This window comes from Lepidochelys olivacea, assembly GCF_965140295.1.
Source record: "Lepidochelys olivacea isolate rLepOli2 genome assembly, chromosome: 3".
Taxonomy (NCBI): Eukaryota; Metazoa; Chordata; order Testudines; family Cheloniidae; genus Lepidochelys; species Lepidochelys olivacea.
Window position 1 is genome coordinate 129,412,086 of NC_140413.1, and position 14,777 is coordinate 129,426,862.

The window sequence follows — 14,777 nt, forward strand, 5'->3', positions numbered from 1 at the left end:
GATAATTCTTTTCTCTTTTGATACTCACCTACTGCTATGCCAGGATCAGAGTTGGCAGTCTGCACCAGTTCTTTACCCTGGTGGCGAATAACCCAGTTGGGGTCAATTTGAGCTGTTCCCTTTGGATCCAGGGGGACCATCTGGAATTTTCTGAAGTCAGTTTCACTGATGTCAATATTTTCGGGGCACACGTCATAAATATCTGGGACACTGTCATTGTCAAAATCGTCTTTGCAGATATCACCTCTGCCATCACCTACAAGCAGAACACATACACAGGCAAAAATTGTTAGCATTGTGTACCTCTCTCCTTCTCTATTTATATAAGTCAACAGCTGTTCACATAGGAATTACTACACTGGAAGAGACCAGTAGCCTATGTAGTGTGCCATCCTGCCACCAACAAGGACTTGTTGCAGACGTAAAATGCAGATGCAGACGTAAAATGTCTTTAGTGCACTTGATCACCATTGTATTCTTCAAACACAGGCTTTCCGACGGAAAGAAGGAGAATGGACCTCAGGAAACAAATCAAAGACTTTCTGCAGTTCAACTTGGTGGGAAAATGGTTCCACATTCCACTGTCTGACAGCCAAGTAGAACTCCAAATTCTGACCAGCTGTGCACTCCTGCACTTGTTTATCTTAACATTTAAGATAAAAAAAACTATGCATTTCCAACTTTATTCCCTTTGCCAATATCAAAGAAGCAATTCTTGAATCTATATGAGGATTTTAATTATTCAGTGCATATGTTGCTGAAGTTCCCAGTGGTCCTGACTGCTGACAGAGTTGATTTTGTTTCAAACGATATTGAAAGCATTTGTCCAACAAGCCATGTCGTCCACAAACTCTATCCACATCTGCAACTTAAAATTGTGTGGCTCACATGAACATCTTTTGGTTTTAGTTATAGTCTGGCTTTTGCCAAAGTTGAACAAGATTTATTCTGCCGTTGATGATGATGATGATGAGCAAGTCAACCTGTACTATTGATTCTGTGGGATAGTCTTCACAGAAGTGCATTCACACACACACTGGCCTAGACCTCCATAGCCCGGCTGAGCTGTGCTTGGCACAAGACCAGGAGGAGCAAAAGCTGGCTTTAATGGAACTATACTGCCCAAATCCCCAGATCACCCTTGGACTACAGAGGTCCTGATAGAAGTTAGAGCAGCCCAAGGGCTATAGGGCCACTACAGAGATTGGCAGGGCACAGACTTGTGTAAGTCATTCCCTCTTTATCCTAGCCATGGCCCTTTACACCAGGATACTGGGAGGAGAGGAGGTGTGGGAACTGCTATCACTGTTCTATATCACCCAAGGACTTCCCAGTGCAGATAGAATCCTCAGGGGGCTATAACTACCAGCTATACAGCGCAAAGTAACCAGAGCACCAATCGAGAACTGGTCCACTGTAAATGTATCCTCACTATGAACATATGAACTAAATTTTGCTTTCAGTTACACCAGCATCAATGTGGAAGAACTCCAGCAATTTCATATACACTCGTGTAACTAGGAAGTATCTCATATGTATTTATTTTGTGGGTCATTACTCATAGATATATCAAAAGTATATCTCAGTTTTTATCTTAAAGGATCACAAATTGTATTATATAACATATAAAACATATATATATATATATATATATATATATATATAGGTAGCACATCATTAACCACTGAACTGCAACCATTTACATGGTAGACCATTACACCTATTTAACAGTGACCTAGACTACAGCACAACAATTCAGGAAAAGAAATGAAGAAAAATACTGCATCCATTTATGCAAGTGTATGGTGCACATGATCAACACATACCTAAAGTGCTTCCTCTGTGAAACAATTTTTAGTAGAGTTGGTTGAAAAATGGCAAATATTTTCCATACATATTTACAAATAAATGAATATTTTTCATTTGTTTAAAATGTTATGGAATATTTTGATTCTTTCAATAAAAAACTGAAGCTGAATACCAAAATTTTTCAGTTGTGTTGGTTTTCAAAACCCAAAACAGTTTTTTAAATTAAAAAAAAATCTAGTTTAATATTGCATCAAAAATTAACATTTGAAAAGGAAAAAACATTTTCCCAGAAAATGTTTTTTTAATCAAAACTATATTATATGTTTGACAAGTTCTAGTTTGATGCCTTAATACAGTGCTCCAAGTTCAGACATGGCATAAGCAGGAGCAAATTCACTGAGGTCAGTGATATCAGGCCTGTTACCTCAAGTTCAATTTGGTCTGAAATGTCTTATTTCTTTTATCCATGGGAAAAAATATCCTCGGCATTAGTCTATGCATGCACCAGTTCTTCATGTACTTAGAACTGAATCAAACCCACACTACTTGGTTCTTACCATCAGAGTCCTTTTGGTCAGGGTTGAACATGAGCCGACAATTGTCCCTGTCATCAGGAACACCATCATTGTCATCATCGGAATCACATGCATCCCCTTTGCCATCCTTATCATGGTCAGCCTGGTTAGAATTGGGGATGTAGGGGCAGTTATCTTGGTTGTTCTGGTGACCATCGTCATCTATGTCCTCATTGTTGTCACACTGGTCACCAACCAGGTCATTATCTATGTCAGTCTACAGAAAAAAACAGGCAACAACATTAGCATCTTGATTGTTACAAAGCACAAAATTGAGATGACATGTTTCCTTATTCTCTACATTTCTCTTCCAGTAACTTCCTGAAGAGTTCCTATATGGTGGTGACAAATTTCTATGAAGTAGAAATGTAATAAAATTTCAATTTTTTTCAGTCTAATATGAGGAATGTTAATGAAGACCTTACTGAAACTCGGGCAAACATTTTCTGACATGGCTCCTAGTTTACGTTTGTTGGTTGGAACCTACTGGTCCTAACTCACAGGTCTGATACATCCCCTTTACACTGCTGAACCTTGGTCAGATCTAGCCTACAGGAAATAACCCTGATGTAAAGGAGTTCTCTGTGCATCATAGGGTATGTCTACACTGCAAATAAAAACCCACAACTAGCCCATGCCAGCTGACTCAGGCTTGCGGGGTTTGGGCTAAGGGGCTGTTCAACTGCGATGTAGATGTTTGGGCTCAGGCTGAAGTCCGGGTTCGAGAACCCTCACAGGGCATGGGCCAGCTGAGGAGTTTTAAATGCAGCGTAGACATAGGGATGTGGCCAAGGTAGGAGGTTTGCCTGGAGTGCCACTGCATTCTGGCAATTTTTGTTGCCACGTAGAGCCCTTGGAGCCATGGAAAGCCAAGTGAAGTTCAAAGCAGACCTAAGGCTGCTCTAACTTGCAGTGGGAGCCAAATTATTCTCCAAATGGCACAGGGAGTGAAAAGGTGGGGTTAAAGACATCTTTGCCCCAATCCCTCAAGCTCTGCACGGAGTGGCACTTAGCCAGACCTGAAAATCAGGGCTGTTGTTTTTCACATATAAGGAAGTTTAATGCCTACATTGAAGAGGAGAGGTTTTTTTATATGTATAAAATGTTAAAGGTCCAAAGAAGGATGGACAATTCAGATCTAACTTTTCAGTCTTAAAGCCAGCTGTTTGGGGTTTGACTGCAACTGTTATACAATTTAGAAATCTGGGATGGACACTAGAGTATTCATTAGATACATGGCAGGACAAAAATCTGATGTAATTATTTAATAAAACATAGTGCAATGTGATAAAATTCTTCCCTGGAACATAATTAACATTGCAAGCAAAAAATAGATGCATATATGATATCATGCATTTCAGCTGGCCTGACAGTCCCTCATGAGAGTGTGTTACCTCATATTATTGAAGTCTGTGCAAGCTGTTGATCACTTTAGATGATCTTTAGTGACCTGATGATCACTTTAGATAAGCTATTACCAGCAGGACAGTGGGGTGGGAGGAGGTATTGTTTCATATTCTCTGTGTATATATAAAGTCTGCTGCAGTTTCCACCGTATGCATCCGATGAAGTGAGCTGTAGCTCACGAAAGCTCATGCTCAAATAAATTGGTTAGTCTCTAAGGTGCCACAAGTCCTCCTTTTCTTTGTGCAAGCTGTGTAGCTCTCATATGAACTGTCTTGCCCAGACAAGGTTCTTAAGGTCTGAGTGGCTGCTATTGGGCTCAATGAAGTTTAGTTATTATAAGCCCTGAGGTGAAGCTAAGTGCAATAACTTTGCATAATTATAAATTCCAAAGCATTCACCTGAACCAAGGCAATATTCGTTGTTAGATCATTGAAAACCTGCAAAACTGTTTTTCATAATTTTTGCTTTCAGTTCATACCAGAACCTGCAATTTACCACGAATACCATAAAAGAGCTGTTCGTATATTATGTTGCCAACCAGGGCAGTTTTCTTTTCATGTAAAGTGGGTGGATTGCAGGTAGAAGAGAATTATCACTAAACAGAGTGCATCATTGCCATAATGGGCCTTTATGTTTTATGTGGAAATGAAAAATGAGCAAAATACGGCCTTTTCTTTTCCACACATTGTTATGTCTCTTCTGTGAAGGAAGGGGCATGATTCTCCTACCACAGGTCTGAGTTACTGTCACTGAAATCAATCGCAGTTACTCACGTCCTGTGATAGGAGAAAAGGGCCCCTCCAGTTCAGAAGTGAATTTAGGCTGCATTTTGCACTGGCGGCTTGTGGGATATCAGACTTTTAAAATCACATCATTCAAATTATGCATCCGATGAAGTGAGCTGTAGCTCACGAAAGCTCATGCTCAAATAAATTGGTTAGTCTCTAAGGTGCCACAAGTACTCCTTTTCTTTTTTCAAATTATTCTGTATCCTGTGATAATAAAAGAGCTTCCTGGCCTTTTACCCAACGAGTCTGTACTGTATCTCCCACACCCACACAGAGCAAGCAGCTAGCTAAAGATCATAAAAGGAAGGCAAGATGGTCTAATGGGCAGGGCACTGGACTGAGAGTCAGGAGACCTGGACTCCATTTCTGGTTCTGTTGCTGATCTGAGACCTTGGGTAAGTTAATTAGCCTCTCTGTCACTCTTTCCCCTCCCACCTCTTGTCTATTTAAGCAATACGTTCTCTGAGGCAGGGACTGTCCTTTACTATGTGTCTGTACAGTGCCTAGCTCAATGGGGCCCTGATTTTGGTAGAGGTCTCTATGCTTGACGCTAATGCAAATCATCATCATCATTTAGTTTAGTTCCTTAAACACTTTCTCTCTCTCATTCTCTCCTATTCTGAGGTCAGCATTAATACATGCAGTTAAAAGGTTGCTTTCAGAGTTCCCACTTCAAGAGCAAATCCTCCCACCCATCGCTCCTCACACAAATGGGCTTAGCGTTTACCTGATCAGGATTGTGCACCAATGGACAGTTATCACAATGATCGCCTACTCCATCCCCATCTGTATCTCTCTGGTCAGTGTTGTAAACGTATGGACAGTTATCTCGTTCATTAAAAATGTCTGTGAGGGTAAAAAAATAATGTGACTGAAGCAGATAAGAAATCTAGCATGGCTGGTTCACATACAGTAAGATATACCATTGCAGAGGTCAGGCCCCTACTTAAATTCCATTGAAGCCCTATTTTGAGGGTTAAGCGGCTCTGAAGAGGTTCGTAGCCCTCTGCTGATCCTCTGTCAGATGTGAGTTTTATTCATGGTACATTTTATTTGACATTCCATTAAAGCTGCTTCAGTTTTATTGTACTACCACATCACAACAAGAAATGAAAGAGCTACTGAGGAATGGGTGTACAGTAGAACCTCAGAGTTACAAACCCCAGAGTTACGAATGACTGGTCAACCACACACCTCATTTAGAACTGGAAGTACGCAATCAGGCAGCAGCAGAGACTAAAAATTAAAAAAGCAAATACAGTACTGTACTGTGTTAAACGTAAACTACTAAAAAAAAATAAAGGGAAAGTTAAAAAAAAGATTTGACAGGTAAGGAAACTGTTTCTATGCTTGTTTCGTTTAAATTAAGATGATTAAAGGTAGCATTTTTCTTCTGCATAGTAAAGTTTCAAAGCTGTAGTAAGTCAATGTTCAGTTGTAACCTTTTGAAAGAACAACTATAATGTTTTGTTCATATGAACAACCTCCATTCCTGATGTGTTCGTAACTCTGAGGTTCTACTGTAATTTCACACTGTGGGCCAAATCCTGCTTTCCTTACTAATGTAAAAACTCCCAGATATATTTCAATGGAAGTTTTGCTTTTGTAAGGATGCATGAGCTTTGAAGAATTTGGCCTTTTATATTTGTGAACCTAAAGAAAATGTGTATTGCTAAAAAAGTAGGATTTTTTTTTCATTTTAAATTACTTGGAGTTTTATTGCTTAGAGTTGGAACTACCTCCCCAGAATTTTTGAGTAATGTTCTGCAATAAATACTATATCACAATGGAATTCCTGAGGAATTCTATATAGCAATGCATTGCATGAGTTTATGCTTTAGTGCTAAATGAACTCATCTTAGTATAACATATATATCATTAATTGTACAGCGTTGCCAAATATTCAACAGACACCCTTCCTTCTCATTTTGCAACAAATTGTCCTCTCCTTCCAAAATTATTGTCATGGTGATAAAAAAAAGTTAAGACAGTGTTGGCACAAGTGCCAGAAGATGACACTATGATCATCTCTTCAATTATATGGCTTCTGGAGCTTTATATAAACGTCAAAATATGGAGCCTCAGCCAAAGATACAGAGTTATGATTTCCATTCATTGCACATGCAGAAATCCCATGTGCTCTAGTAAGAATCTGATGTTGTGAGTGATGGGAGAACTTCAAAAGGTTCAGCAGTTCAATTCAGATAAGCATCCAAAAGTTACATGATTACTGAAGCAAATGCAAGACCAGACATTCTTCTTCTATTTCTAACACTCCTGGGTTTCAACCGTGTTAGAAATGCTTCAAGAACAAGCTTTCTAAAGATATTTCAATATTTTTGCTTCCATTTCTGGCCAGAACCAAGACTAGAGAGGTGTGTACAAATAAGCAAAACTCAGAGGGTGTTTGAGTTTGGATTGGTTTGAGCTTTGTATGATTATCCAGGTCAATTCTGATTTTCCCTGGCCCAGATTAATATCCTCTAGATATTGCCTTAACCAATATCTTTTTTTCTCTAGTATCCAAACAGGAAACAAAAGTAGCATATTGATTGCATCCTGATTATTTTTGAGTCAGGAAGAACTTTTTCCCCTCCTCTGAGGGATATTTGCAAGGGTCTTGGAATGGGGTGGGGAAGTGTGATTTATCTAAAATGTTGGGCAGGGATGATCTATTACATTCACGTGAGTACATTTCACATTATTTTCACATAAGATTTGAGGACTTCAGCAACACAAGCCGAGGTTATGGGCCTATTACAGGAATGGTGGGTGAGATCCTGTGGCTTGCAATGTGCAGGAGGTCAGACAAGAGGATCCTGATGGTCCTTCTGCCCTTAAAGTCTTATGAGTCTATAATCAATGTCCTGTGTTCAATGCAAAGCATGGGGATTGGTGGACCTTGGTCTTCCCATTTTTTCCCTATATTTCTGATTGCAAAATATAAGCTGGAACTGATTTTATCTTACATACAAATGCAACCAGCCCATCCATTTGACCATAAGGCAAAGTATTAGGTCTGGAATAGTAACTAATTCTGAACCAGTTGCTGTCTGGTTTATTGAATAAGAACATACCATCACCATCAATATCCACAGCACATGAGTCACCCTCTCCATTATTATCCGTGTCAATCTGAGCAGGGTTGTGCACATACGGGCAATTATCACAGCGGTCACCAACTTCATCCTTGTCATAATCAAACTGACGGGGGTTGAACAGAAGAGGACAATTGTCCTAGCGAGCAGAAGCAAAGGATTTAAGAATATAAATCACAGCTTGGCCTGAGACATTATTTCATGTATCAAGAAGTATTTCCCCACCCTCCCGTCCCTCGTATTCCACTTAGGCAGAAATAAAAGTGAAAATGAAACTAAGACATATAAATTGATGTACAAGTGTACCTTTCACTGATGAGCTTAGTCCTTTCCCTTGTGTTGTTATTTACACCTCTATGAAGCGGGTGCAAAATACTAAGGCAGATTGGTAGGCATATTACACCCATTTTATACAAATGTAAATGACTACCTAATGTGCAAGGCAGTGGAGGATGAGGCCCAACGTACATGTGTAGAGAGGAGACTAGATCTCACAGAACCTTAAGAGAAGTCATTGGAGAATATTTTGCACAATTTTGTTGTTGAGCAAGCATTTTCCATGAAGACAAATTACTGTCTTAATGCAACAGCCAGACTTTACTATTCTGGATGTTCGAGGAAAAGATATAAAGGAAAGGCAAAATATGTCCTAGTTTATCAAATACTGCCATAGGGTAACAAAAAAATAAATGTGCCTGACAGAGAGAAGAATACTCACTTCAGTGTCACCTAACTGGGCAATGTAACTGATGGCAATAATTTCTGTAACTGCACATGCAAAATAAATGTTATTGATCAAATGCTTGTTAAACTTTTTTTTTAAAGTTTCCAAATACAGATCCAGAACATGAAGGCACGCAGCAAACTATACCTCATTTTCCCCTTTGGTTGTTACGTTCTCCCCAGTGCAGACAGAGCAATCAAATGTCATTTTTGATTTAAACCAGAGGACCAGCTCCTGCTCTAGTCAATACCAAAACCCTAAGATTATGCCACAGAGCACTCAGCACAGCACAGGATAGGGTGAAGGCTTAAATGGGGCATTAGGTCCTCTTTGCCCTTCTGCAATCCTACTCTGCTCTGCACCAGGCTGTACCCCCCCAAGGATAATTGAGAGAAGACAGGACAGTTCAAAGCTGCCCTAATGCAACTGAAGATCTGATCCACACAGTCCTTAATTATTTCTTGTAAGGGAGTGTTATGGGGTGCACTCACCCCACACTGGACAGGGAAGTGTTAACTCCTGACTGTGGGCTGAGAAGCCATACCCCCATGTCCCAACTGGGCGTGCTTGAAGTGTAGCACCCCATTATAAGAGGGAGCAGCCCAGCTCAGTCTGGGCTAGCCGCCAGAGAGGAAGGATGCATGCTGCAGGCTCCAGCCCAGGAGCTGCTAGAGCCTCAGACTGTGGGAGCCGGAGACATTGAGTCTCAGGCAGACGCCCAGGCCAGGACTGCAGGAGTCACAGTAGGAACTGCCTGAAAGAGGGTTCCAAAGAGGATGGATCTAGACTGTTCTCAGTGGTAGCAGATGACAGGACAAGGAGTAATGGTCTCAAGTTGCAGTGGGGGAGGTTTAGGTTGGATATTAGGAAAAACTTTTTCACTAGGAGGGTGGTGAAACACTGGAATGCGTTACCTAGGGAGGTGGTGGAATCTCCTTCCTTAAAAGTTTTTAAGGTCATGCTTGACAAAGCCCTGGCTGGGATGATTTAGTTGGGGATTGGTCCTGCTTTGAGCAAGGGGTTGGACTAGATGACCTCCTGAGGTCCCTTCCAACCCTGATATTCTATGATTCTAAGTAGCCCAGGGAGGGACTAGTCATTGTCCCTAAAGCAGTCAGCATGTTTTGGGTGGATCCCTGCTGACTAAGTGGCAAGCCTACATCTCACTACCAGGGCCTTGGGCTGAGACCCGGTGGAGCCACTACCATGGCCGCTACCCCCCTGGGCCCAACCCTATTGACTCTGGCCTCTAGGTCTCACTTCCCCGAGGTTCAGGGTGTTACTAGGGACTCTGGCCACTAGGCATCACTGCCCTGGGAGCCAGGGTATTGCTAGGGACTCTGGCAACTAGGTCTTACAGCCCAGGTAGTCAGGGGACTGCTGTAGACCCTGACTCCTATGCTACACAGCCCTACAGCAGAGAGCCAATTGGTAGACTTAAACTCTGAGGCCTAGAGGCAGAAGGCGGCTTGAGAAAGAGTGTGCACCCCGCTCTGGACAGGGACCGCCCTCCCCCCATCCCATCATATGCATTAAAATGATAAAAGACTTTTTTTTAAAAAAAATCAAACATTAAATAAAATCTCATACTTTGTCATCCTCTACCCCATCATTGTCATCATCTTCATCACAGGCATCACCTTTGCCATCCTTATCAAAGTCTTCCTGTCCAGAATTAGGCAGATGGGGGCAGTTATCCTGTCCAGAAAAATCAGTACATTATTTTTGTTATGTCATGTCACAGGCTCGTAACATAGGCTTGAAGATTATATAGCCCACAAGAGGCTATAAAACACATAGCTGAGGAAATCTGTCACAAGTACGTTTTAAAGACTTTGTGTTTGTTTGTTGCCAAAAATATTAGTTCATCCAGTTTTCATGCTGTAAAATAAATTAAATGAAGTTGCAAATCACATTCCCCAACTTCCTTCTGTTAAAAGGAATGTTTGGAGTGTATGTTAACTGAGAGCATCTGATAGGGAAAACACACACACACACAGTGTCAGCTCCTTATAGGCAGCTCATGAAGGAACTTTGAAGATTGCAATGTAACGTGGCTGGCTTTGGCTGCCTTTAACCAAAAGAATAAAGATGAAAGCTAAAAGGATGATCTTCAGATGTAATCTGTCACACGGAAAGTTAATGCAACAAAGACATAGACACGGGGTTGTAGTTTTGAGACATGTGTGTCCTTTTGCACTGTTAGATTTCCAAGACTTTTGAAAATAAAAGACAAATGTATCCTTTTTTATTTCTCATTGAAGGTCAGAACTGAGGAAAGGGTGATTATTCCAAGTGAACAGTTTTCTGGATTGGGGGAAAAAATAAGTATAGATTTTCAAAAACCGCGGTTCAAGAAAGCAATTACTCTGATTAACATATGGAGGCAAATTCTGCTCTCATTTACACTCATAGAATCCTATTGAATTCAGGGAGGTTGCATGGATGTACCCCAGTGGCATCACAATGGTGCAAAAAAGAGTAGGTCCTTCAGTCGCCAAATCCTGCTCTTACAATAATTACGTGGGCTTTCTAAATTGGAAATATAAATATAAAAATAAAAAAGTGAAACAATGATCAAACATTTTAACTGCTATTTTTAGTGATGGAGAATCCACCATGATCCTTGGTAAATTGTTCCAACGGTTAATTACTCTCACTGTTACAAATTTATGCCTTACCTTGGGTCATCATTCTGCCTTGGGATAAAGAATGGGTGAAAATGTAAAAAGCCACTTGAACCATTGTCTATTTCCTATCCCAAAACATTTTCTGGGGTTATAAATTGTTCTCATTGCTGTTTTCACTTATTTTCACCTTTCCACTTCTGCTAGAAACCAAAACTGGACATGCCAAAGCACTGCAGAAATATTGTTCTTATAGCACATATATTTGTGTCCAGGATCAGCAAAGAAAATGTTGAACTCTCCGGGAAAGATCTATTCTCATGAGGTTTCCAGCCCAAATTTTCAAGCTCAAGAGATTCTGTTCATCTAGATAAGCTAAGGAAAAAGCATTATAGTTTTTGGATGATTATCAACATCAAAATGAACCTCCAAACTTTTAGGACTCCTTTTTTTGTATATACAGGTGCTCCCGAATGATTGACCCAATCTTAGCCTCCAAAGTATCATATTTATGCTAATGTTTCATTTTTCAGTACAGGAATTCTGGAGGAAAAAAATGTCTATACATGAAAACTTTGAGAGAACCAGAAGTACATTTAAATTCAAAATATTAATTTTATTTAGACAATAAGTTATTTTTCAATCACTTTCACAGGTTAGGAAAAGGATATATATATATTTTTTTAGAAAATTGCTAAACTAGAATAATTTCTAATGAGTGCTACTGCCTGAGAATATTTTCTGTGTTTTAACTAGACCTTTTTTAATCAAACATTTGTTTCTATAAAATTAATGTATGTCTTACAGAAAGACAAGACTGAACCTTTGGGAACAGTCTCCTCTAAATGTGTTCAACATGTTATGTTCTTAATGAAAGCAGATCTTTTGTGTTGCATCTTGAGTCAACATGTTGCATGTCCTGATGACAGGCGCCAAAAAGAATATATGAACTGCAAAAGCTGAGTTGGCCAGATCTACAATGAGCTGACAGCAGGCAGCGTGAGAAAGTTCAGCATCTGAGACTAGTGTTCTGCAAGGGTCTATCTAATACACCCTTTCTGTTAATAAGGCTTTGGCCCAAATTCATTCCTGGTGTAATGCCATTGACTTCAATTGACTTTTTGCCCCATTTAACACTCTTAGCTCAAACACTGTTAGTCTCTGTGTAAAGTTACTCATTTGTTTACCCATTATGCTAGTTCAGAACTTGACAAGGTTCTTTTGGTTTTATTGCCACTGTCAGAGTGCTAGAAGAGGATGCCGTCATTCAAGACAGGTTGGTTGCATTCTCAAGTACATTAAGGACCTATGTTTTTTTAATTTGGGGCAGGAACAGAAATCTAAGAAGGTCACGCTTAGAACTGAAAAAGAGCAATTAAAAGAAAACAGTGCCATCTGTAGGCCTATGCAGCCAATGTCCTTGCATGAAGACTAACTCAGCAAAGTGCTTAAGCACGTGCCTAACTGTAAGCATGTCAATAATGCAGTGATTTCAGTGGGACTGCTCAAGTGCTTAAAGTTGAGTACATGCTTAAGGACCTTCCAGAGCTGAGGCCAAGTTCACACATGGCCCCAGACACACCTATCCTAACCATCATCTACCCTTTCTCTACTATCTCAGCAGCCCTGCTCCATCTGCCCTTCAGTCAGCAATACCTGAGCAATTGTAATCCTATTGTCTGTTTTGTTGTTGAATGAGGTGTGCCAGATCACAAGTGGGGATGGAGTTGCATGGGGCTGCACACTTCTGGCATAACCACCCACAGAATCTGCATTCTGGTGTAGAACATTATTAATATTTGGCTACCAGTACACAAGCTCCTACTGAATTGTGGTGACTGCATGGTTTCAGTCTTCTTAGATAACTCTTTAGAGAAGAGTTATTATTATTATTATTATTCATGCAAGTAATGCTTGAGTGATTGTCAAATGATGGTCCACAGAACTCTTTCTAGTGGTCCCCAGAAGACCTCCCAGAACAGAAAAAGAATTCTGCTACAAAGGGGAGGGGACTGATAGTTTGGGAGAAGCAGTGATCCAGGAGTGTCCCTCTTTTTCCTATGAAGTGTTTTACAGAATAGGATCATTGTGTGCCAGTGAAACACAGCATTCCATTAAGGGGTAAGTGAATATACATTCTATACTATCTCATAGAAAGACTGGATACCTTAACAGTTTAAGTCTGCATAGAAACCATCACCAGTTTTATAATGAAAAGTAGTATCCTTAGCTATTAAAAAAAAGAAAATTGGTTGCAACATAATGACTTTTTATTGCCACTTCTTGCTTACCTTCATGCAATGGTAAGTAGCATTGGCAGCACAGACCAGGTTGCTATTGGGCCAACCATCCAGGTCAGAATCTTCACCACAGATGCGTCCATCACCAGCATATCCTGTTCTACATTCACACTTGTACATAGGGTCACTGAAATGGCCGAGGTAGATGCACTCTGCAGATTTGTGGCAGCTGTGTGTCATATCTAGGCATGGATTTTCAGGTTCACACACCTACAAGAACAGATCGTCCTCATTCAAACTTAATGACATCAGTAGGAACTTCTGGGTCCTCAGCACATTTCCAAACCCAGGCCAGATATTTAGATGTCTCAAGTTAGGCACTTTTTAAAAAAAAAAGTTGGTCTAAGCCACACTTTTTTTTTTTTTGGTCATTTAAAAAAAAGCATAAAGCTCACAGGTAAAAATGGACATTACTCAATAAATAAATTGAAACAATTTGTTTGTGGTTTTTTGGAATTACATCTGCATTCCCCTAGGAGCCATTAATTCTCATCATGGACAGGAAAGACTGCACACGGCCATTTCCTTTCGAGTACTGGTCGTCAGGATATAATGGTCTAAGTCTACCAGATGGTGCGTAGTCATTTTTTTCTTAAACCAGAGAGACAAACAAATTGATTTTAATATCCTGTCAGCAAATGCGCAGTCACTTTCCTCTTTTCTCTTTTGTTTTTCCTGGTAAGGTTTGAGTGGCTTAATTTTAACAGGGTGTTGTACATTTAGACTTCGCATGTTGGGCTAACTACAGCATGGCCCAAAAAGAAGAGCCTGATGAAGTCTCATGGCAGCTGTTTAAAGAAGTTGCCTTAATTTTCTATGAGATAACATTCCTCTGTGTCATTTCCTCTCCTTTCCCCCACCCCTCCCCACACACATACATCTTGACCTACTGATATTTAGAAAGTGAGATCTTCAGACAGATGTTTGATGACTTACTTTGGTGCATTTATCAAGATAATCATCCTAGCTCTCCACTGCATTGAATCTTATGTAGTCTTTTACACCTGTGAAAAGGGATTGTAAACTCTGGCTGTAAAAGGCTACCATTCTGGCCTTGTAGCATTTTACACTCATTTTGCGCAGGTAGAAATGACTACACAAGGTGACGAGCAGTGGATAATCAGGCCCAATGCATCATCGTATTAATAGAAAAGTTGCATTCACATTCAGGACCATATTTTTAAAGGGATTTTAGGCACCTACGGAACAGATAGATGCCTAGTGTGATTTTTCAAAAGCAACTTAGCACCTAACTCCCATTGATTTCAACGAGAGTTAGCCACCTACGAGCTTGTGAAAATCCCACTTGGTGTCCATCTATATCAGTAGCTGCTTAAATACATTTGAAAATCTGGCACTTAGCTATTTGAGGCTATATTTGTTTGTTGCCCAAATCTATTAAATATTCTTTCACAATTTCTTTTTTATGGAGAATGCCTAGATAGGTTT

The 14,777-nt window shown here is 40.1% G+C and overlaps 1 protein-coding gene across 1 annotated transcript in view; it reads right to left on the reverse strand.

Annotated features, from left to right (window-relative positions):
* THBS2 (thrombospondin 2) overlaps nucleotides 1–14,777 on the reverse strand; it is a 49,197-nt gene that overhangs the window by 11,739 nt on the left and 22,681 nt on the right. The window contains exons 13-18 of the mRNA XM_084623724.1: nucleotides 13,320–13,538; nucleotides 9,992–10,099; nucleotides 7,657–7,816; nucleotides 5,307–5,425; nucleotides 2,367–2,601; nucleotides 29–256 (exon numbers count right to left, since the gene is read on the reverse strand). Coding sequence (XP_084479850.1) covers nucleotides 29–256; nucleotides 2,367–2,601; nucleotides 5,307–5,425; nucleotides 7,657–7,816; nucleotides 9,992–10,099; nucleotides 13,320–13,538 — 1,069 coding nt within the window. The remainder of the gene's footprint in view (nucleotides 1–28; nucleotides 257–2,366; nucleotides 2,602–5,306; nucleotides 5,426–7,656; nucleotides 7,817–9,991; nucleotides 10,100–13,319; nucleotides 13,539–14,777) is intronic.